Source organism: Symphalangus syndactylus, chromosome 24, assembly GCF_028878055.3.
Source record: "Symphalangus syndactylus isolate Jambi chromosome 24, NHGRI_mSymSyn1-v2.1_pri, whole genome shotgun sequence".
Taxonomy (NCBI): Eukaryota; Metazoa; Chordata; class Mammalia; order Primates; family Hylobatidae; genus Symphalangus; species Symphalangus syndactylus.
In genome coordinates, this window is record NC_072446.2 from 58,773,727 (window position 1) to 58,798,479 (window position 24,753).

General features: G+C 38.2%; 1 protein-coding gene across 2 annotated transcripts in view; it reads right to left on the reverse strand.

Annotated features, from left to right (window-relative positions):
* Positions 1-24,753, reverse strand: part of PCSK2 (proprotein convertase subtilisin/kexin type 2) — a 272,443-nt gene that overhangs the window by 224,751 nt on the left and 22,939 nt on the right. The window contains exon 2 of one of the 2 annotated variants that reach the window (XM_055265068.2): positions 14,722-14,826. The exons of the other annotated variant lie outside the window; for it this stretch is intronic. Coding sequence (XP_055121043.1) covers positions 14,722-14,826 — 105 coding nt within the window. The remainder of the gene's footprint in view (positions 1-14,721; positions 14,827-24,753) is intronic. 2 annotated transcript variants of the gene reach the window in all.

Genomic DNA, 24,753 nt, shown 5'->3' on the forward strand with positions numbered 1-24,753 from the left:
TTTTCATTAGTCTTCCAACATTATATATATATATATATATTATGCACAAAATAAAATAGAGTAACAACTCCTAATGATTTTGTTTCCTATACAACTATAAAACTAAGACGAGTTTACAAGTTAAATATAAACACCACAAAAACAGTAATAGCCAAAGAAACAATACTGATTAAAACACAATGTGACTACGCTGTAGACTGCTGGGGTGTAGTGTCTCGGGGTTCATTTTAATGTGCTCTATGCCATGACTCAGTTCTCCACCACTCATCCCCTCTGCACTGGTGGGAAAATTCGTTTGTCTTCTTGTTATCTCTTGCTGCATAATAAATTACACCACACATTAATGGCTTAAAACAACCAGTTTATTTGGCTCAAGATTTTTTGGGTCAGGAATTCAGGAAAGACATGACTGGGTAGTTTGTCGCCAGGTAGCAGCAGTTGGGACTGGGGCTAAAAGATCCACTTCTGAGATGGCTTCTTCACTCATAGGTCTGGTATCTTGGTGCTCCTTGGCCTCTCTCTCTCCTCATGGTATATCAATCTCTCCACCTGGCTTGGCCTACTCACAGCATGGAGTTCTCAGGGTAGTCACACTTCTTTAGCTTCCGAGAGGAAGGAGTGGAAGCTACCAGGTCAGATAGGGGCCGGCTATGCCCAGAATTGGCCCAGTATCACTCCCACCGCGTTCTACCAGATAAAATGTTACAGAGCCTTCACATGGGTGAAGAAATAGACTCTACCTATTGATAGAGGAGGAGCCAGGCCCTATTGCAGAAGGTCACACATGAAGAGAGATGTTCCAATCATTTTAGGACAATAGAAGCATCCCAGGGTGTATCCCACCCTTTCTCAATAGTTGGAGACTGGAGGGTAGTATTGCTGCCAATACAATTATAAACATGAGTGCTGAACTTATGGGAAAGTCTCAATCCCAAGGATCACCCAGAGTAATAGAATATGGGCTTTTATTCACATGTTTATTATTGTTTTGAATAAAAAATACACTATGCAAGGGACTTCTACTGCTCCCCAAATCCAGTTTGTCTCTCCTTCCTGAGCACATGGGAAAACCACACTTCTTAGATTCTTTTCATTAAGACATTCATTGTGCCTAGTTCTGGCTAATGGGTGGTGAGCAGAGTGATGTGTAACATTTTCAAGCTAAGGCATTTACAAGTGGGTAGAGCTTATTATGCTTTCACTTCCTCTTTCTCTTCCAGTGTCCTGGAAGTCATGTGCTAGGATAGTGGCATTTCAAGATGGTGAAACTTTCAACAGCATTATATTAATCAAAGCCTCGATCCAGCTCATGCTGGACTTGTGACTTGTAGCATAGTGAAAAGGAAACATTTGTATATTAAACCATTGGGAGTTAAAAGTTAATTTGTTACTGCAGCATAATCCAGTTTATCCTAACTCATATCTTTATTATTCACAACGTTCTGGTAGAAAACCCAAGGACTCCAGCATAACACAGTTTAAGGAACACTCTTTTAATTCACACTCATATTTTTCATGGAGTAGGGGCAGGCAAGGAAAACAAGTAGAGAACTAAGAAGATGCAAAAGGAGTAGATGACACTATCACTTTTTCTGCTTTGGCAAAGTTATAATGTATTTGTGAAATTAACATGTACTTTAGATGGAGTCCTACTTCCAGCTTTGAAGTCTTTGGCATGTATCGGCAGACATTTGCACTTTCATTGTAATTCCATGATAGGGATTAAAAATTAAGGCAATTTATTTCCAGACATTTGGACTTCCATTGTTATTTAATGGTAGAGATGATAAAATGAAGACAATTAGTGAAGGTTAAATGACTTGCCCATGTCACATGAATAAGTGTTAGAATAATTATTTTGGAAGCACTGATAGGAGTTCAATGATAGTTAATATTTCAGCTGTGCAGAATACGATCCTTAGCTGAATTAGTCTATGTCTGAGATATCTTGACTTACTCATTTAAAGGAAATCACTTTATTAAGTTTTATAAAAATTTGGTTTGGTTGACACTTGAGTGCCACCTGGCACCCTTGAACTTAACAATTACCCATTGATTTTGGTTCTCTGATTAAAATTTTCATGATGAAACATCAATCAGTAGCAGGTGTGTGGACAAGTTATCAACAGAATTCAAATTGCCTCAAGGGACTGGATTGAAAACATGTTGGTCTGGTAATTTTGGTCATGTGAATGACCAAATTAGATTGTTCCATGGCAAATAAACTGATTTCTCAGAGAGCCATATACACACACAAATCAACCAGATTCAGAGTGATGGAGTTAAGCCATATAAACAGTCTTCAAATAGCCTCCCTGGTGAGACACTGTTTTGTCGTTTAACTTGAATGATTTTTTGGAACTTTGGGTGCTTTAGAATATTAAAAGATATGGGGTCAGTGTGAAATACTCCTTAGAGTCTTTATTAATAGATTCATATCACCTTGGACAGAGGGTTCTGAACTTTGTCATTTTTCTTTGTACTATTTAACTTTTTTCTTAAGAACTGTTGAAGATATTGATGCTGATCAAAATCGTAGATGACAAGAAAGTGGAAAGGAGACTGAATCCAAATCTAATAAAATCTTGACAGGTCAGAATGAACTCTAATAAGATGAAAATTCAAAAAATAAATCCTTTTTAAAGGTGCCTTGTTTTAGAACCAATACCTCGATCCTTCAAGGATGGATTATGAGTGTATTTTAGAAGAACCTAGAAATTTTAGCTAATTGTAGGTTCACTATTAATGAATGTGAGATCTGTGACTTCCAAAAAATGCTAAAATGATTTTAAGATGTGCTAATAGAAGAATAGCTTTTGAAGTATGGGAGATATGGGAAGTGAGCATGCAATACTACTCTGAAATAATCAGAGCAGACCTGGATGTTATAATGTATTGTTCTCCACTAATGTTCAGAGAGGTGTAATCAGGAAGGCATGGGAAAGAAGTGCCAAATTGAATGAAAACATCTGAAAGGTCTGAAAGAACTAAGAATGCTTACTCTAGGAAGGTCCAGGGGACATAATAACTATTTTCAAATGTTTGAAGGGTTCTCACATGGAAGATAGATTAATTTGGCCTCAGAAAGGAGAACGTGGATTATGAACCAATGCTACAAGGAAGTAGCTTTGGAATTCCCTTAAGGAAGGACTTTTATGTGACTACCTTGGCAAATAGTGAAGTCAAGGACTAGTCATAGAGGTGTTCTATCAGGGGTCATCCTGTCCTGGGGTGTTGTAGAGTAGGGACTGCAAAATGGTAGTGCATGGAAAAATTTGTTCTGCTGATGTATTTTCTTTAGATTGGACAGTGTGTTAAGAAATTTTAATTTAATCACTAATATTTTTTAAAAGATTAAAGAATCTTTACAAAGATTGGTAGTTGCTACTCTTCTTCAAAATTGTAGATGTGGCAACCAGGGCATCCATTATTGGAGGTAACAATTAGCTGAGAATAAGAATCTGCTTCCTCCTTTTAAGAGGGTGTGTACACTCAGGTTCACCACAGTCCCCACCACTCTCTGTTGTGTTCCTCACACAGAGGAGAAGATCATTTTGTCGTTTATTCTCTTGCTTGAGTAGCTGTTTTGCTTACAACTGACCCACCTCAATTTGTAATTTATTTGCATGGCCTGTCTAGGCATCCAGCTTGTTATCCCTGTTGCACACACTGATTGACTAGGCTAAAGAATTGAACTTGTTTGGTGATCAAAGATTTTCAAACGTTATTTTTTATTTTAAGGACCCCCACTCCTTCACACCCATGATACCAGGGAAATCTTAAACCAAATCCAATTTATAAAACATGATAGAGGAGCTATTATCTTTGAAGTGGATGAATAACCTCTATCTCATAATCTAGTATTTTCCCCAAGACAAGAAATGGAATTTTAGGGTACTATTGAATTGGTTTGAACAGTACAGGATTTGAAATTGTCTTCTATAAGTTGAGGATACCAACATATAAATGCTAGTTCTTGCAAACACTTTAGAGCATTGGTTTAAAGAAAAAGCCCTATTTCTCAGATGAAAAGAAAGACATGTAAAGGAAGGATCACAAACTGGTTAGAATTGCTGGGTTTTTAGTCTTGGCTTTGATATTAACCAGCTGGAAAGGCTTCAGGTTTGTCCCTGGAATCTCAGATTTAGGACCTCAGAGGGCATTTTAAAGACTAACTAGTCGACACTCCTCATTGTATAGACAAGAGAACTGAAGACTGGGGGAAACAACGGTTTGTTCAAGGAGGGCACAGTTAATTGGTGTCAATGTAAGTCCTGGAACTCAAGAATGACCTCAGATTGGACTCTATCATGTTCCTTTTCTCCCTAATAGACAATTATTTGGGTCTCTTTCCACACAATAGGTTTTAACTGCTTTGCTTTGCTTCTGCTGGGAGAAGAAAATTTCTCATGTTGATTCTCTAAGGTGTCCTTAAAAATTAACATCCATTAAACTATTCTTTACTTGGGATGGGCTGCTCTCCCTTTTCAGGGGGAATGGAAAATGGTTTTGTCTTACCTGCTTTCTCTCAGGCAATAAGTTCTTTATTGCTAAATGGGACATGCTCATCATAGAGAAGATGAAAAACACAATGTTTTCGGTACAGATAATGGCAAACCAATTAGATAAACTCCAGCAACTGGGTTGTTATTCAGACATGAATCTCTTTGCCTAACTGCTGTTTACTCATTTCTAGACCTGGCTGCACTGTTATCCTCTCCTGAACCCATAAGGCTTTGAAACTACTGGAAATGGCAGGAATTCAATTCCACTCATTTTCAAAATTCCCTTGGTTTGGCTTTAAGATCGCGAAACCTGTTTACAGATGGAGATGTGATCACAAACATGTCAATAGGCGTCAAAAAGGAAAAATAGCTAAACCAATTTTAAAATACCCAGAGAGAGTTCTAAAGAAGATTAAAACAATTTTTTTTTGAGGCATCTCCAACTTCAAACCAATGTTGCCTCACAAAACATTATCTTAGAAATATTCAGTAGCTAGATAGACATACGATTATAACTGTTCATTTATGTCACCATTAAGGAACTTTATAGTCTCCTTAAGCTAAATATTGAATAAAATTTATTTTGAAGCAGAGGTTTGAGGAGTGAGAAATTATATTCTAGAAAAATTTTTGAATCTTAACAGGAAATTCTTTTAAAAACTCTTTCTGAAATCTGTGAAAATATGATCAGAATTAAATCAACAACAACTTAGAATTTTATTTTCCTTAAGTGGAGGGTAAGGCTTTTTCTTTTTGGTTTACAGTCAAACGTGATCTTTCTCATGGCTTTTATAGTTTCTCAAAATTAAAAAGAGGTGCCCAATTCAGGTTCTTCCCTTGACCTGTCAAACAGAGGCTGTTTCCTGGTAAGTTCACCTGGCAGCTTACAGAATGAGGTCTTGGCTCTGAGTTAGTGCCTATTTGGGATTGCAGGTTTAAGAGCTAGATTCTCATCATTCTGAGTCAAATGTGACCTCCTGCTGCTTTAAAGCACATTACCCAGCCCAGACACATCAGTATCCTTTAATTTCATAAGTTCATGTGTGAACCATATATTTCAATATCCATTGAGAAAGCACTTGCAAAATAGATAAGAGAGGGGAAAAGTGAAGAAACATTGATACCTTTAATAAGAAATAATTATAGGGATGGCCAATTTACTATGGTAAAATGTAGGCGAGCTAGAACACAATGGCTAAAGTTGGTCTTCTCTTGACCTCTGATCCTGTTTCTAGATTACTTGCTGCTTTTCTGTCTCCTTTGCTGGTCCCCAGTTATCTCCTTGACTTCTAAATCTTAGAGTACCCTAGGGCTCAGTCCCACAAATCTCTTCTAGGTCTACACTCATTTCGTAGGTAAGCTCAACTAGTCTCCTGGCATTGAACGCTAACAATAGATGGATGCCTCTCAATTTATATCTCCAACTCTGACCTCTCTCCTAGATCCTTAAGTCCATCTGTTCATTTCACATCATCTCCACTTGGTTACTTAATACAAATCTCAAATGTTAATGTGCTTAAAACTAAACTCTTAATTCCCTAACCACTCCCCATCAACCTGCTCCTCTTACCATCTTGTCCATGTGCATAAGTGCCATTTCATTCTATAGTAATACAGGCCAACAACTTAGGAGTCACCTTTGCCTTCTTGCTTCCTCTCCCATTCCTCACCTAATCCATCAGCAAATGCATCAACAAATTTGAAGACTACCTTCACAACATACTCCCAGATCTGATTTGTTTCTCACTGCCTCCACCACTTCTACCCTGGCCTATGCCACTGGCTTTTCTCTTCTGGAATATTGCAATCGCCTTGCATGGATCTCTCTAGTCCAATTGTCCCTCATCCACACCTCTACCCCATTGTCTATTATTTGCCCATAGGCAGAGAAGCCACATCTCATTCAGTGTCAATTCAAAGTTATTTCCCTGGCTTATTGTGTCACCCATGCTCTTGCTTTCTTTTTCCTCTCTGACCTCATCTCCTTCCCCACTGTCCTTGGCTCATTTCTTTGCAGCTTTACTCGCATTCTTGCTGTTCCTGGAACACACTGTGTCCTGGATTCCAGGCCTTTTTCCTTGGTGGTTCCTCTGTCTGGAGTGTCCTTTCTCCAGATATCCACATGAATACCTTCCTCATCTCCTTCAGGTCTATATTTAAATGCCACTTTCCCAGACTAGCCAAGCCTGGATGCTTTTTATAAAATAGAAACACCCCTCTATGGCTCTCCCTCTTCCCATATTCTGCTGTACTCATTCTCATAGCATTTTGACCACCAGTCATACAATTGCTTGGTCATCTGTTTTTTGTTTCTCTCCTTCATCACCACTAGCATACAAGCCCCCTGGGAGGAGGACTTTGTCTTGTTCGCTGTTATATTTCAGCATGCAGAAGAGTGCCCAGTATATAGTTTAGGCTTGATAACTATTTGCTGAATGAATGCTGGTTTGCTAGTCAACAACTAGAAAAGAGAGTTACATTGTGAATTTAATAAGCATACACATATAATCATTTTTAGAAGATATAATAGAGGCATTTTGGATATATAAATGCATTTCCTTTTGCATCTTGGGGAAGGTTGGGGAGGGAATCAGGTGAGGCAGATCAGGAGAATTTTGCCCTTCAAATCTAAGATTTTCCCAGAAGTCCTAAAGGATTGCTAGCCCACCATTAGAGACTCTTCACCTTTTGAATTGTAAAGATGATGCGGAGCCATCAATTTTCTCCCTGTTAACTTTTCTCTGTACCAAGGCTTGTAAGAATTCTCCCAAAGAAAGTTAAAACTCCCAAGAGATCTCTGGCTTTGCTAGCATGATGCCTCCCAGAGAGTTCCTGCTTTTCCTTTAGGAAGCATGACAGCACGAACAGTACCCATCATTTAAAAATGAACATCTAGAAAAAAACAGCATCTAGAAAAAAACCAGGCTTACTCATTAGCAGCTTTCCCTGTGCCTTTCTGTAGCTGTAGTAAATAATTCTCCCCTGTTCCCCACAAATAGTTAATTATAGCACCAGCAGCAGCTCTTTGAGGCGGGAAGCCAGGCATATCTGCAATGCCCAGAGGAGATGCTGGAAGTCCTCCCTGCTGCATTCTGAAAGCAGAGGATTAGAACAGATGAATTTTTCCCACAGGTTGGGGCATCCATGAAGATACCTCTGCCCTGCTTCTTATGCATACCTCCCCCATTGCATTTCTCCTTTTCTTGATGCTGTCAAGTAACTCTCAACATGCATCACTCATGAATGGTTTACACCCGCTGACCTCTTGGCATGCTATCTAGAAAATGAATTTGGCCACAGATGGGAGGCTAAGTCAGAAACTGCTTTACTTGGGTCTCTTGGATTCACTATTTGGGTTCAAAATATGGTCCAGCTCATGTGCCTACAGATTCATGTTTTCTCCTCTTAGTTCAGTGCAATCTCTGGAAAAGGGCAGCAGGGGTGGGTGGGGAGCTGGTTTGTGCAGGGAGAGCTCCTGATCTGGGAAGCCATGTCCACTTTTCCAGAAAGGTCAAAGATCCCAGAAAATGCCTCTTGAATCAAAAGTGAATTTACAGACAAGTTGAGTGAAGTGGGTATGGCAGGTGTAATGAAAACTGTGGTGCACTCCCCAGATTTCCTCTTTAGGGCCCTCACACATTTCCTCCAGCTGCTAAATGTGGCTCAGAGTTTCTTTCACTGAGAATTGCCTTTGGTAGCAGGACGTGATTTACCTAAGACTATGTTTCCTTTGAGGGAGTGCCCATGCCAATAACTGGTCATTACGGGGGCACAAAAGCCTGATCCCTTTGCCTCATGCTGGGGTAACTCTGAAGGGCCACCCCTGTTTCTGAGTTTCCTGTAAAATTGATTGAGGCCCCTGTTGCAAGCACATTTGCTCAGCTTCTCCCTTTGCCCAATGTCCTGCTCCTTGTTCTCCAAGAAGTCTCTGGCACACAACTCTGCATCTCAGAGTCTGTTTCTGGGAAATCCAAAATGAAGACCCCATCTTTGTTTAATTTTTCCTAGAAGAATCACACCTTAGGGAGTGAATTCTAAAGTGTGCAAAGTGGAACTTATGCATGGCTAAAATTAACTTTGAAAACTCCTTAAGGGTTAGAAACTGATGCTGTGTCTCAATACGTCACAAGGGTGGAACTTCCCCTTCACAATGGAACCTGGTAGTGTCCCATTGTTCTCACAGCAGATGAAGAAGTCAGCTTGTGTTTAGGAAATATTTTGTATCAAAAGTATTATCTTTAAATGCTACAGGCTTGCCCCCAGAAAGGTAAAATGCTTCCACTGTGAGGGTCACCAGGGGACCGAGGCCAACTGCATACTCAGCTGCCTTCAGTTCAAGGCCACTCCGGGGCATAAGCAAATTGAGCAGAACAGTGAGCTCAAGTGCCACCCTTTTTTATTTCCCTCTTCTTTTTCACTTTTCCATTTATAGCTGAGCTCATTGAATTCACATAAGTGACATAAACTCAGGATGTAACTTCACTTCTTTTCACCACATTATTTTTAATTGAGAAAATTCAGTGACTAATTAGTGCAAACAATTGTTTAAAGAACGAAAAGTTCATAAGCAATATCAATTCTCACTTAGTTTTTACTTAAATCAGATTTCATATTGAGAGGAGTCACGAGTTTTATTTTCTTCCTACCAGTTATAGCTGTATGGCCCCAGGGATGTCACCTGCTGTCTGGGTCTATTTTGCCTCAATAGTAAAATTATATTTTAATGCTTCAAGGTCAAGGGCTGAATCAGTGTTTCCTTAAGACTCTTCCTCCTCTATAATTCTCTTTGTGCAGAGGAGCAGGGAAAATTATGGAATACAAATCAGTGTAGAGCAGCACCATGGAGTGGTTAAGTCTCCTTACAAACCATGAGGATTTGGGGAACTCAGAATCCACCCTTTGTCCAATTTATGCTACGAGGAAATGAGAAAATGAAGAAATAGCCACAAATGCCCTCTAGAATAAAAAGTTCCAGAAAAATACAAAATGCTATTTTCCCTTTTGTGTTTCTCATAACATTAATAAACTTACCATGACTAAGTTTCTTAATAAGTAAAATATAATCAAATGCATATGCTTTATTTTTTTCTTTCAATAAAACATTTGGAAGATAAATTGGAAAATTTCTATGTGTTTCTCAGAGCAGCACCTCACAACCTCAGACCTCATCCTCTTAGAGTTAACAAGTATAAGGATAGAAAACAGCCTATTCTTTGGGTATAAATCCCTTAAAAAGGCACTAAAACTATCTAATTTCTATTTTTACCCAGCCCCCAGGCTGTGAGGCTCTCATGCAGTCATGGTGATGGTAAGTAGGGGTCACCTCAAATTCCATTAGTTATCCACTGGAGGAAGGTGTGGTCAGGACAAAAGAGCGGGGAGGAGATTTTTCTCCATGACATTTTCAATTTGAAAGTAGACTTTCCAGCACTTTGGGAGGCCAAAGTGGGTGGATCACCCGATGTCAGGAGTTCAAGACCAGCCTGGCCAACATGATGAAACCGTGTCTCTACTAAAAATACAAAAATTAGCCAGGTGTGGTGTCACGCGCCTGTAATCCCAGCTACTCAGGAGGCTGAGGCACGAGAATCACTTGAACCCAGGAGGCAGAGCTTGCAGTGAGCCGAGATCATGCCACTGCACTCCAGCCTGGGCAACAGAGTGAGACTCTGTCTCAGGAAAAAAAAAAAAGAAAGAAAAGAAAATAGACTTTCCAAAAGGTAACAGCATTTTCCCTTCTCTTCCCTTTTAATTTATAATAAATAATCAAATAGTTAAGTACTATAATTGAAAGGAAAGAGTTTGGCCACAATACACACAAACCATATAAATCATGTCCAGTTAATTTTAAAGAATAGGAAACTTTTCTTTTGCTCCAGTGGTACTATGAGATTTCTGAAGTGATTATATTATCCAGTGAAGCTAACTTTTGTGGGTTATTGGCAGTATCTTGAAAACTCCACAGATATATTCAAGAATAGACCCTTAAAGACCAAAAACAGATCACTACCAGAACGTGTGGCTGCCTTTTATGGTTATTAAACATGTGGATACATTTGGATAAGAAAGAAGCTAGAAAGATACAGCTTCCAAATATAGAACACAAAGGAAATATCATCCATCCTTTGAGATGAGAGAAGCAAGGAAAATTTTTATTGGACTGATAGAAGTTTCTGACTTGTAAAACTGAAACATGTTTAAAAATGAGGAATAATTGTATGATCTAGTAAAATTGCTTAGTAAAGGAAATAAATGTTTTTAATTCTCAAATCAAATATAACCTCTCTCAAGAAATGAAGTTCAGGTTATTTTTTTATTAAATTATTTTGCCTCCATAAGACTAGTGTGTGTTACTCATAGAATTATGAGTCCTCCATGTTTTTAAAATATATTTCACTTTACTATTCTATTTCAGATGTGCGAGTATGGTTTGACAGAGCTGGGAAGCAAATATTATCTTAAATAAATCTACTCTTCAGAAGCTTTTCAAGTACTTGTAGAATTTACGAGGTTTTGATATGTTGACCAGGGGCTGAAGATAGGTTTGGCTTTAAGATTTGTTGGTGTTGTTCTAGCTAATGTTTAACAGATCTTACAGAGCTTTTGGGCATAAAATATTTGTTTTTGACCCTGATGTTGAGAAGGTATTTTTAGTTTCATTATTTCATTCCAGTGTTGAGTTGATTTATTACCTTTTCAAATTATTTTCATTATCAAAACCTTCCAGATACATTGTCCTGCTTTGGTGCCTGTACCACGACTGTGAATATGATTAGGAAGAAGGCAGATTGGGCTTTGGAAATTAAGAACCGGTGCTTCATGGGATTCTTTGTGATAAAACTTGGAAGTAATGAAACAGTCATTGGTTTCTGTTATCCACAATTAAGAATGTATGTAAAAGAGGTGCTAGGGAGAAGACTATATAGTTCTTTTATTTCCTGATGGAGACAAATTTTGGGATATGGAGGAAAATATAAGATGAGAAAGGCAATACTATTCCATGGATTAAAACCCTGAAGAAAAAATAATAATCATTCATTCACTTGACATGCTCAGTCATTTCCTGAACATCTCGTATATACTCAGAACTGCACTGTGCAAAGATATTACAGAAATAAACAAGACACAACTTTTGCTTTTTAGCATCTAAATGATGATACTCAGCAGTCAGCTAATCTTTTAGCAGGAAGAATTGGGAACAGCAGAGAACATCTTTAACACAGTCTACATCAGAATCTGTTTTCTTAGCTATGGTCTGCATATTGATGAACAAAGATGAACACATGGAAAGTAGCATTTTAGCTCTTTCTAGACTTTCTTTTCTGTTTTCCTTTAAACATAAAAATTAGTTGTTACATGAGAGACAAACATCATTGAAATTTCTGGTCTGAAGTCAAAAAAAGCCAAAAAGCACCTTGGGTTTCTAGCTTTTTCTTTTTTATTTCTTGGGTTGGTAGCAGAGCTTGGAGGTTTCTTTGGTCAAAAAGCTACCTCAGTAGATGAAGCCTGAAAGTGAGTAGCAGCTCAGACCAACCTCCCTGGGCTTTGTGTTCCTTACCACAAGCCTGTAGACAGTGAGTGAGAGAGGCTGGGAAGTGGTGCAGGGACAGGAAGGAGAAGGAAGCTGGGGGCTGGGACTGCAACCGTAGTTAACGTTAGCAGTTCTAGGAGACAGTACATTTCAGGGAATGATAAAACAACTTACTCTTAAATTCTGTGTTTATAAAGCATAACTTGCAACATCTGTGTAGGACATAAAAGCCTGGACCTCCTTCTGGCTACTTGGTCTCTCCCTTTTTCTTTCATTTACTTTTCTTTTTGCAACCTGTTTGAATGTGTTGGAGAACCCTCAAATTGGGGTATTCCTACACTAGACTTATTTACCCTTTCGTTTAACAGCTATAAACCCACAAGGCAGAAGCTTTAGTTTACTATCCTTGCGCTGTTCGTAGTCAATGATTTTTTTTTCAGAATAGTTGCCACTCTATTTTTCTATCAGCAGATGCCAAAATTAGACAACCACAAGAACATCATGCAGGAAAGACTCAGACCTTAATCTATTATTTCGGAAAAAGGCATTCATCATTAGCAGTTTTTTTTTCGTTTTGAAAAAATTATGAGATTTTTGTGCTTTATTTCTTCTCCTAGAATGAGTTTATTATTGACAACAACCCCAGCATTTAACCTTGATGACAAGATAGGGAAAAGATATAGGAAACTTGGTCTTCTTTAGTTTTTCTGCTATTTTCTGTTGGTCTTCATGGGCAGGGCAGACGGTTACAACCACCAGAGGCAATTGGCTACCTGGATCCTTATAATAGATAATGAAGGGGAAATAGACACCCCTTTTGGTGATAATAGATAATATTTTTGAAGAGAAAGACAAATTATTAGAATCACCAGTGCCTGATCTCTTCTTTTTATTACCCAATTAGTCCCATGTTATATTTTAAAAGTGTCACTGTACACTTCAAGAATCAGCATTTCAGAGATCATATGTGTTAGAATGGGAAAAGCTCAGGTCAGTGGTGCTAAATACTCTCTGACCAAACAGGGACTTTTGAGTTCTACTGCGCCTCAATTCTCTTTCCCAGTCCAAGCCTTTTAAATATCTCTTTCATTCTGCCCCCAGTTTATATGTTTCTGAGTAATCTTGGAGCAATGCCTTTAATCATGGAAGAAGAGTAGCCAATGGGACTTTTAAGAAAATACATAACTAAAAGGAAAATAACTGGCCATAAATGGCAAGGTTATGGCACAGGGTTGAAGTGTATGGAAGACCAATGTCACGGTGCACCAGGGTGATCTTTGTCTGCTGGTGCCCACCTTGGATTCAGGGCAGGATCCCTGTCCATGTGGCTGCCCAAGGGTATCCCCAGGCAATGAACTGGTATAGCCAAGGCCAAGGTTGTTATCACATAGAGTAGAGAGCTTCTGCCTTAGGTCTTGGTGCCAGCTTCTATGACAGATCCTTTAAGAATACTTGACCTTGGCTGGCAGCACAGGCAGCTTAATTGTTACTGCAAAAGTAAAGTTAAAGTGGCTTCCTAGAGCAGAAAGTCCTCTTTAGGGAAGGTGGGAACTCTTGAGAAGTTAAAGAAAAAATTGCCTGTGGCCTGTCATTTGGTGATCTGCTGAGAGACTGTTTTATCTGAATTCCTAATTGAAGCCCAAATTAAACCCAGGGAAATGTTCACATGAAAAGCCCCACAAGAATGAGTTTTCAGATTCTATCAGCTCAAAAGAAATCTCCTGTGAAAATCCTTAACTCAAACATCTGACACGCTTTTCATCAGCTGGCCTTGAGAGTCCTGAGAAAGAGGTTACGCTGCCTTCAATGTACAGAGAGCAACTTGTCTGAGTTATTACATACTTTCCTTCTTAGTGATTCATGTAACAGAAATCAGAATCTACCCAACTGGATGAGTGTGTAGGTACGGGGGACGGTGGAAAACATGATTACTAAAGGTCCTATTCTGAGAGGCAAGAAGTGGGAACACTGGGAGAGAAGCCACTTTGTTGCTAAGATGATATGTTTCATTGGGGGAAAGTTGAATTTGAGCCATCACAGGGAGTAGAAAATGGGACCTGGAGTCCAAGAGTAAGGTAAAGACTGAAGATTAAAAAAATGGGGGTGATGAACATCAAGTAACAGCTGAGAGATGAAGGCAAATTAGATCAGTGCTAGAAAATATAGGATAAAAAGAAAGGCTGAGATAGTCTCATGGCCACAGTCACGCATGGATACTGAGAAGTCCACTGCCTGCTGTGAGCTACTCACTGACTGGCTCCCTCATTCTTTCCGTTCACAACGTGGGGCATGGCAACCTCCTCTGAGCATGTGGATTCACCAGTAGAAAACTTCCATAAAATGACTCACTAAACTGCTTGTTGTCTTCCCATCCATCACAGGCCAAAACATGTTCCCAGGCAACCCGAAGTCCTCACCCAATAATAACTCAGGAGAAGATAGCCAGTAAAAGGGTGGTATCACAATTTCCTCTTCCTCCAGCCATACAAAGGGGCCTGTGATTATTTATTATGCAGAGATAGAGGAGCGAGAGTCCCTGGTATGACTCTGCAAAGCATTCATTTGCCCTATCATAGTACATTAAGTGCCTTTACTTCAAAATCCCCTGCCAGCCCCTCCACACCCCCTCGGTGGGCTCAGCCATGGCAGCAGAGATTGGGAGGCAGGTTTCTGGGGAAAACTCACCCTGGGGTCTCTCTCCAGCTGCTGCTTGTGGTGTAGGCTGCGTCTTCTCTTGGCCTTTGCAAGGCCATTGTGATAAAAGTGGTACAGACCTTCAGCAAAGGGAAGCTGTGGAGAGTCAAGCAGACACAGGCATAGTTAACTTCTAGGGTTGGTCCAGGAACAGGGACACCAAAGCTGGGGCTGCTTGCAGGGGCTCCATGGGGTAGGGAAGTATGCAAGGAAACCACTGGCAAACCTCCTGTCAGACCTGGTCCTCTATTTCCCTATCAATGTCCTCCTTTTCTTCTCCTTGCCTTTGTTCATGTGGTGTCCACTCTCCTCCTGCTCCCCAAATACTTTCTATTCTTTCCCCCATTTTTTAACTTTCTGCACATCCTTTGATTCCCTTTCCGTTTCCATGGAGCCTTGCCTTTGCATTCACACCCGCATCAGATTCTCCTTGCCTTCCTTGGTCTAGTGTGCATACTCCAGGTATCACCTGGTTGCTCCAGAATTATGCCGTGATGTTTTGTAGTCATGTCTTCATAGCTGTCTGTGACAGACCTTCAACTGTCTGTCTCTGTCTTGGGCTTTTTCTGTGACCCCTTGGTGCCTTTTATCAGGCTGAGCACAGTGTGAACATCTAAATTTAGTAAATACCAGTTAGATGGCAGGTCTGGTTTCCCTCTACCTTCCTATCTCAATGATCCTTGAAATCAGGTCAGAACCAGTCAGAGAAGTCACAGTAATGAGAGGTTGTCTTTGGCACAGGGCCTCTAAGAGTCTTGGAGAACCTAAACAGGCCAGTCATTCGTTCTATGATTCAAGGTAACTTCGTGGGAAGAGCCTTGACCTGGGAGTTTGGAGGCCTGGATGTGGCTCATGTCTGTTACTATCAGTATGACTGTGGGCAAGTGGTTTCCTCTCTGGGCATCTTTTTGTCTTCTTTATAAATATAGGGCCTTGAAGTTCCCAGATCTCTCCCTTTTCTCTACATGTCTTCACATTGATGAAGACATGGTGTTTGCAATTCTTAACCTGATTAATTAATTTAATTGAATGCTTACAAATTATAGACAAATAATGTAAATATGTACTTTTTTTTGGAAATAGGACACATGATTTCATCAGATTCTCAAAAGAGTCCCTAAATCAGAAAGCATTCCACTACTCAAAGCATTTGCTATTGAAAGTTTTGGTGTGTGTGTTGCCATCCAGTGTTTGGAAGAAAAGGGAAGCAGATGTGGTTGATTTGATAGAAAAATTTTCTAACATAGATGGGGCCAATCTGAGATTTTTAGATCACATAGAACCTCAGTGTGGCTCAAATATTTCTTAAAGAATATTTATTATTATTATTTTATTTTTAATATAAAGGAAATATAGAGTAAATTTAGAAAACCGAAAAACACAAATAACAAAGTAAAAATTCTTCATGTTTGCTTTTTTGGCAGTATTGGAGTTAGGTTACCTTTTTGGTTTTTTCCTCTAGGCCTACCTACTTGTAAGAGCAAATGATTATTTCCTTAATAGTCAAATGAGTGAGTTTTAGATCTTCCTTTTTGCTTAAACACACACACACACACACACACACACACACACACACTCCATATTATGCAAAGTGGTTCTTCTCTTGTCACTCAGATGCTATCACAGACTTCTACTTACTACCTCCTTTTTTCAAATTTTTATTTTGGGTTTGGGGGTGCATGTGAAGGTTTGTTACATACGTAAACACGTGTCATGGGGTTTATGGTACATATTACTTTGTCACCCAGACTACTTCCTTCTTTTGAATGGCTGCATATTATTCCATTACATGGGATATACCATGACTTATTTAGCCTTTCCATTATTAATGCATATTAAGATGCTTCCATTTTTTTTACATTCAAAGATAATGCTGTGCGTTGGGGTGGGGGAACTTCAGGTATGATAGAATAAGAACCTTCAAAAATCTACTTTTATAGAAAAGCAAACAGAACTCTGAAAAAAATTGCCAAATCAACTTATTCAGAACACAGGAAATTAACAAGAGGTTTGCAGCAACCCAAAGGGTGTTTGTTCAATAAAAAAGTTGAATCTCAGTGATAATGGCAAACTCTGTGCTGTTTTAGACTGCCCTATGACCATCCTCTTCTTCATAGCTCTGCAGCATCTTTGAACATGAACATCCTCACAATACAGCAGCTGTGAAAACCAGTAGCCACATAGATACTAGAGGGTGCAGACTGGGTTTAGAGTTATTTAAAAAGCTCCATCCCTAAATAATTGCCTGGAAGCTATCTGGAAAAGTTCCATTTATAGGATTTGTTGTTATTTGATCTGTCCCAGGGTTTGCTCAGTTGGAAAAGCCCTACTCCCCAGGGAATTTGTCAAAAATAATCAGTGGAAAATTTTTAAGGTTGCAATTTCCTGAAGTAGCAATATGAACTGGGGCAAATAAAAGGCTGGACAAAAACCTTTGTAAAAGAATCTAGGGAATAAGATGTCCATAGAAGGCTTTACAAAGCTCTAATATATCCCTGGACACTTAGAAGGTCCTACACATGGGCAGAGCTGTACACACAACCAGGAAATATCTAAGAAGGCCCTAAGTGCTCACCTTTAGTTGACTTGATGTCTCTTTAAAAACAAGAGGTGAAGGCCATAGCAGAGTTTCAAACTGCCTGCTTGAGAATTGAGGATATGTCCCAATATACACAACAGAGCCCCTCAGCAAAGGGTAAAAACAAAAACAAAGCCTTATTGATTCAAGGTCTTTAAGGAAACCTCTGTCTTGTCATTGGCTAACTATTAAGTTAACCAAGCAGATTCAATGGCACATTATAGAAATTACAGACTTTACAGAATTAGTCCAGAAAGACATTAAATAAACAAATAGCAATAAACATACGTGTACATGTGTCTTTAGAGTAGAATGATTTATAATCCTTTCGGTATATACCCAGTAATGGGATTGCTGGGTCAAATGGTATTTCTGGTTCTAGATCCTTGAGGAATTGCCACACCATCTTCCACAATGGTTGAACTAATTTACACTCCCACCAACAGTGTAAAAGCATTCCTATTTCTCCACATCCTCTCCAGCATCTGTTGTTTCCTGGCTTTTTAATGATCACCGTTCTCACTGGCGTGAGATGGTATCTCATTGTGGTTTTGATTTGCACTTCTCTAATGGCCAGTGATGGTGCACTTTTTTTCATATGTTTGTTGGCTGCGTAAGTATCTTCCTTTGAGAAGTGTCTGTTCATATCCTTTGCCCACTCTTCGATGGGTTTTTTTCTCTTGTGAATTTATTTAAGTTCCACAATAGCAAAGACTTGGAACCAACTCAAATGCCCATCAATGATAGACTGGATAAAGAAAATGTGGCATATATACACCATGGAATACTATGCAGCCATAAAAAAGGATGAGTTCATGTCCTTTGCAGGGACATGGATGAAGCAGGAAAACTTCATTCTCAGTCAACTAACACAGGAACAAAAAGCCAAGCACTTCATGTTTTTACTCATAAGTGGGCATTGAACAATGAGAACACATGGAAACAGAAAGGGGAATATCACACACTGGGGCCTGTGGGGTTGCAGAGCTAGGGGAGAGATAGCATTAGGAGAAATACCTAATGTAGATCATGGGTTGATGGGTGCAGCAAACCACCATGGCACGTGTATACCTATGTAACAAACCTCCATGTTCTGCACATGTATCCCAGAACTTAAAGTGTAATTAAAAAAAAAAAAAGAAAGAAAAAAAAACGTGGGTGGGGGTGCAGGAAAACAAATAGCAATAGTAAAGACAACAAAACCTAGAAACAACAACAAACAACCTGGGGAGAGGTAACTCTGGTTTCCAAACTGTCATATCACAGTATTTAAAATGTCAAATTTTCAAGAAAAATTGTGACACAAAAAGAAATAAGAACATATGCTCCACACATAGAGGAAAAAATAATAAAATCTCTCTGAGGAAGCCCAGATGTTGGACTTACTAGACAAAGACTAAACTACATAACTATAAATATTCACATTATATTATATATAGATATAACTATATCCAGACATATGTTCAAAGAAATCATATCTAAAGAACTAAAGGAAAGCATGAGAATGGTGAATCATCAAATAAAGAATATCAATAAAGAGATAAAAATAATAAGAAGAAAGAACCAAACAGAAATTCTGGAGCTAAAAAGTACAATAACAGAATTTAAAAATTTACCAGAGAGCCTCAATAGCAGTAAAGAGATTGAATTAGTAATTTTAAAAATTTCTGCAAAATAAATACTGATGAATTCTACTAATCCTGATTAATTCTACTAATGTTTAAATAAATAATTCCAGTCCTTCAGAAACTCTTCCAAAAAATGGAAGAGGAAGAATCACTTCCCAACTCATTCACTGAGGCCTGTGTCACCCTGACATGAAGAAAAGACAGAGATACCACAGGAAAAGAAAACTACAGACTGTGATCCCTTACAGATATGGCAACAAAATGCTCATCAAAATAGTAGCAAACTGAATCCAGTCACATATAAAAAGGATTTTTATCATAACCAAGTAGGATTTTCCCCAGGAATGCAAAGTTGTTTTAACATCTGAAAATCAATTACTATAATAACTACATCAATAGAATAAATAACAAAAACCACATGAACATCCCAATGCAGAAAAACATGTGACAAAATACAACATTCTTTTATAATAAATATGTTTTAAAAAATTAGGAATGAAGGCTGGGTGCGGTGGCTCACGCCTGTAATCCCAGTACTTTGGGAGGCTGAGGTGGGCAGATATCAAGGTCAGGAGATCAAGACCTTCCTGGCTAACATGGTGAAACCTCGTCTCTACTAAAAATACAAAAAATTAGCTGGGCGTGGTGGTGGGCTCCTGTAGTCCCAGCTACTCAGGAGGCTGAGGCAGGAGAATGGCATGAACCTGGGAGGCGGAGCTTGCAGTGAGCCGAGATTGCGCCACTGCACTCCAGCCTGGACGACAGAGCGAGACTCCATCTCAAAAAAAAAAAAAATTAGGAATGAAAGGGAACTTTCTCAATCTGATAAATCTATCTATGAAAAACCCACAGCTAACACCATACTTAATGGTGAAAGGCTGAATGCTTTTCTTAAGATCAGAACAAGACAAAGTTATCTGCTCTTGCCACTTCTATTCAAGAGTGTACTGGAGATTTTAGCTAATGCCATCAGGCAAGATAAAGAAATAAAGACATCCAGATTGGAAAGAAAGAAGAAAAACTATCTCTAGTTGCAGAAGACATATCTTGTACATAGAAATTTATAATGAATCCAGAAAAATTATTAGAATTGATAAAAGAGTCAGCAAGGTTGCAGAATATAAGATTAACATGCAAAATCAATTATATTTCTATACACAAGCAATGAACAATCCAAGCATAAAGTTAAGAATACAAGTCGATTTAAAATAATATCAAATAAGTAAAATACTGGAGAATAAATTTAACAACAGAAGTGCAAGATGTATACACTGAAAAGTACAAAACATCACTGAAAGAAATTAAAGATCTAAATAAATGGAAAAGCATCTCATGTTCACGGATTTTTTAAAATGGCAATGCTCCCTAACTTATCTGTAAATTCTATACAATTACTTTCAAAATGTCAGCTGTCATTTTCGCTTATCCTAAAGTTCAAATGTAAACTCGAAAGACCAAGAATAGCCAAAATAATCTTAATAAAGAAGAACAAAGTTGGAAGACTCACATTTTTCAATTTCAACACTTCTTCAAAGCTAAAGTAATCAAAGTAGTATGGTACTGGCATAGGAGAGACATATAGTAGTTTAATAGAATAAAACTGAATCCAGAAATAATTTATGATAATCACCTTATGGTCAATTGATTTTCAACATGGATGCTAGAACAATGCAATGAGAATGAATAGTCTGTTCAAGCACAGTTTTGTGCTCGGACAGTTAGATATTCACATGAAAAAAATGAATTTGGATTCCTATCTCATACCACATTCAAAATTTAACTTAAAATGATTTGTAGTCCCAAATGTAAGAGCTAATATTATACAACTCTTAGAATAAAACATATAAATAAACCTCCATGGCTTTAGGTTAGGCAATGTTTTCTTAGATACAACACCAAAAGTATAAGAACATAAATTGTACTTCATTAAAATTAAGAATGTTTGTACTTCAAAAAAAATAATGAAGGAAACAAAAAGACAACCCACAGATTGGAGAAAAATTTTGAAAATCATATCTCTGATAAGGATCTTGCCCAGGAATGTTTTAAAAATATTTACTATTTAACAATAAATTCAAGAAATCCAATTAAAAAATGTGCAAATTCGAGGAACCATTTCTTCAAAGAAGAAGTAAAAATGGCCTAAAACATACAGAAAGATGTTCAACATTATTAGACATCAGAGAATGCAAGTTAAATCCATGAGATATCACTTTACACACACTAGAATGGGTAAAAGCAAACAACACCTGCCCAACTGCACCCAAACCAGCAAGTGTTGACCTGGATAGGGAGGAATTTGAATCCTCATTCATACACTGTTGGTGGGATAGTAAAATGGTACAGCCTATTTGGAAAGCTCTTTGGCAGTTACTTAAAATGTTAAACATACAGACTTGTCATATGACGCAGCAATTCCATGTATGGGTGCATATAAGAGAAATGAAAACATACATTTACACAAATTCTTGTATATAAATGTTCATAGCAACATTATTCATGATAGTCAAAAACTAGAAACAACCCACATTTCTATCAATTGATAAAACAGTAAACAAAATGATATATATGTACAATGGAATATTATTTTTAAATGGAAAGGAATTAAGCAATGATACATGGTAAAACACGGATGAACCTTGAAAACTTAATGCTAAGTTAAAGAAGCCAGACAGCAAGGTCATATAGTGTATCACTTCCTTTATATGAAATGTCCAGAACAGACAAATCTATAGAGCTGGAAATTAGATTAGTGGTTGCCTGGGGCTGAGAGGGGACAGAAATGAAGAGTGATTGTTAATGGTCCGGGATTTATTTTAAGGGTGGTAAAAATATTCTAAAATTAGATATTGGTAATGATTGCACAACTTTGCAACTATACTAAAGATCACTGAATTGCAAATTTAATTTGGAGGTTAAATTTTATGGCATGTGAACTATATCTTAATCAATTGGCTATTAAAAATGCTATGATGAACAGCTTTGTGATTATCACTATTTGTATAGATGAGAGTTTTCCTGTAGGATATATCCTAGGAATTCAATCTCTAAGTCATAGATTATGAACATTTATCATTTTGATAAATATTTCAGAAAAGTTTCCCTATAAGGTTGTATATTCCAAGATCCACCAAAAAGTAAATAAGAATAAAAATATACATTTTCCCATTCTCTAAGTAACACTGGATTGACATTTATTAATGATATTTTAACTTTAGCCAATTTATAGGCAAAATGTATCATCTTATTTGAATATTTTTAATTATTTTGAAAGTTTGAGTATCTCTTCATATGTTTATTGACATTTTAGTGTCTTCTCTTTTGTGCATTTTTCTATTGTGTATTTTTGTGATCCTTGTCATAAGCCAGGCACTGTGTTTGGTGCTGGACAGACAAAGGTAATGATGATACGGTCTCAGCCTACAAGTAGCTCACAAAATTCACAGGGAAGGAAGATCTGCACACAGCAATCTATTAACAGTACTCTGTGGTGGAGTGGTTTAAGAACGTGAGTTCTGAAGCCAGATTGCCTTGGTTTAAATTCTCGCTCTTCCTCATAACAGCAATATGACCTTTGGCAAGTTAGTTAACCCTTGTGGGCCTCAGGTTTTTTACTTATAATATGTTTTTGTTATGGGAATTAAGTGAGGTAATGCATGAAAAGTGCCTGGAATAATATCTTGCACTCAAGCATAAATTACTCTTTTTATTGTTAGAATAGAATGTGCTGTAGCAGAATTATTGGCAAGCTGCTATGGGAACCCAAAGGAGAGATTATTTCAGTCAAAGGGATACTTGGGGAGTGTTTCTTAGACTTTTTGGAGAAAGGGAAGGGCATTCAGCTTAAGAGACTCTTTTCCACTTTTGTTAAAAATTGTATTTTCTAGTGTTTTAATTTTGAAGAGTGTGGCTGTTTAAAGCCACAGCTTTTTTGAAACACTCCTCATATCAAGAAATGAGGTCCATGATTCCAGCGTTTGCATCTGGGGAACATGATCGCTTTAATTAGGAGTATGGTGGAACTGATGCCATGTGACTTCTGAATCTAAGTCATAAGAGGCCATTTGACTTGTGCCTTGTTCCCTGGAACACACTTGCTCTTAAAGTCCTGAGTACAATTTAAGAAGTCCAACTCCTCTCAGGCTGCCATGTTATGAGGAAGCCTAGGCAACACTGAGAAGCATGTGTAGTGCTTTGCATGACAATCCTGGAAGAGCTCAGCTTTCAAGTCATCCCATTTAGGGTGTTAAATACACACATTAAGAAGCTTTCAGATGATTCCAACTCCAGCCATACCAGTCATCCTCTAGCTGTTGAGTCTTCCCAACTGAGCCTCCACACATCGTGGACCACAGACAAGCCATTTCCACTGTGCCCTGCCTGGATTACAAATTCCCACATTCATGAGTACAATAAAATTGTTGTTTTATACCACCAAATTTTGGGTTGGTTTGTTACGCAGCAATGGACTACAGAAACAAGTAGCTAGCTGAAAAAATAGTTTTATTTCTTCCGCCTTCATGGCTGTGTTAACATAAAACTCTACAATAATATTGGTTCTGTCTGTCAGCTGATGACACCGTCTTGGAGCAGCTCAGATAAATGCTCTCAAGGGACATGCCTGGCACAAGGGGACAGGCCTGGACTCAGAGCAGCAGATACTGGATGATCTTCAAGGCATAGCCAACTTAACCAGGGGTCTTTTCTGTGAATAAAAATTTTTTAGAACATGGTAGCTTTTGTGATTTAGTTCCTGTTCATTAAAAACCACATTCCCCACGGCAAATTTAACATAAATATTTCGTGTGGTAATTCCAGGCTCAATGGTTCTTAAATGTTTTCTCTACTTAACCCTGCTGATATACTCTGGATAATACTAAGATTTAATAAAATAAAAAAAATGAGGGGAGAGGAAGAAAATGTATGTGTGCTGTATTTTGCTTTCCAAAAACTTTCTACTTTGAACACTATCAGGTAGTATGAAGTTGACCTTTTGTTTCTTATTGCAGGAAGCATTATGGATCTGATAATTTTTTTTTTTACTTTTAATTTTTTGGAGTCTCACTCTTTTGTCCAGGCTGGAGTGCAGTGGTGCGATCTTGGCTCACTGCAACCTCCGCCTCTTGGATTCAAGCAATTCTCCTGCCTCAGCCTCCCGAGTAGCTGAGATTACAGGCACCTACTTCCACACCTGGCTAATTTTTGTATTTTTAGTAGAGATCAGATTTTGCTGTTTTGGCCAGGCTGAGCTTGAACTCCTGACCCCAAGTGATCTGCCCTCCTTGACCTCCTAAAGTGCTGGGATTACAGGTGTGAGCCACTGCATCTGGCCTAGAACTTAGAATTTTTAACACTAGAAATAAAATTTGGAGTTGTTAAGTGCCAGTGGGTATCAGAGGAACATATCTTACCATGATTCTGGCTTGTTTTAGTGTTTTTTTTTTTAAATAAGAAATTAAACGTAAATTGAGGTGCAGGGAAAACTCTTCCTTACGGTGGAATTCCCATTAATAAATGTAGAAGAAATGATGGACATTGAATATCATCATTCAGAAAATGTCATAGTAGTAGTAATTGTGGCCGGCAAACATCTCCAATAGGTGCTAAAATTAATAGGTGAGATACAACAATAAACAATGGGAAATGTATCTTTATAGTGGAGAAACCTGGCAGAGACCACTTTACTCAAGCGATCTAAGTTAACTTCACCAGTGATGAGTCATGCTATGACGCACTAAGAAGGGCATATCGTTCATGTGATTTTCTCGCCAAAAATACATAACGTGTATTCAGTCAGGTAGAACCATCAGACAAACT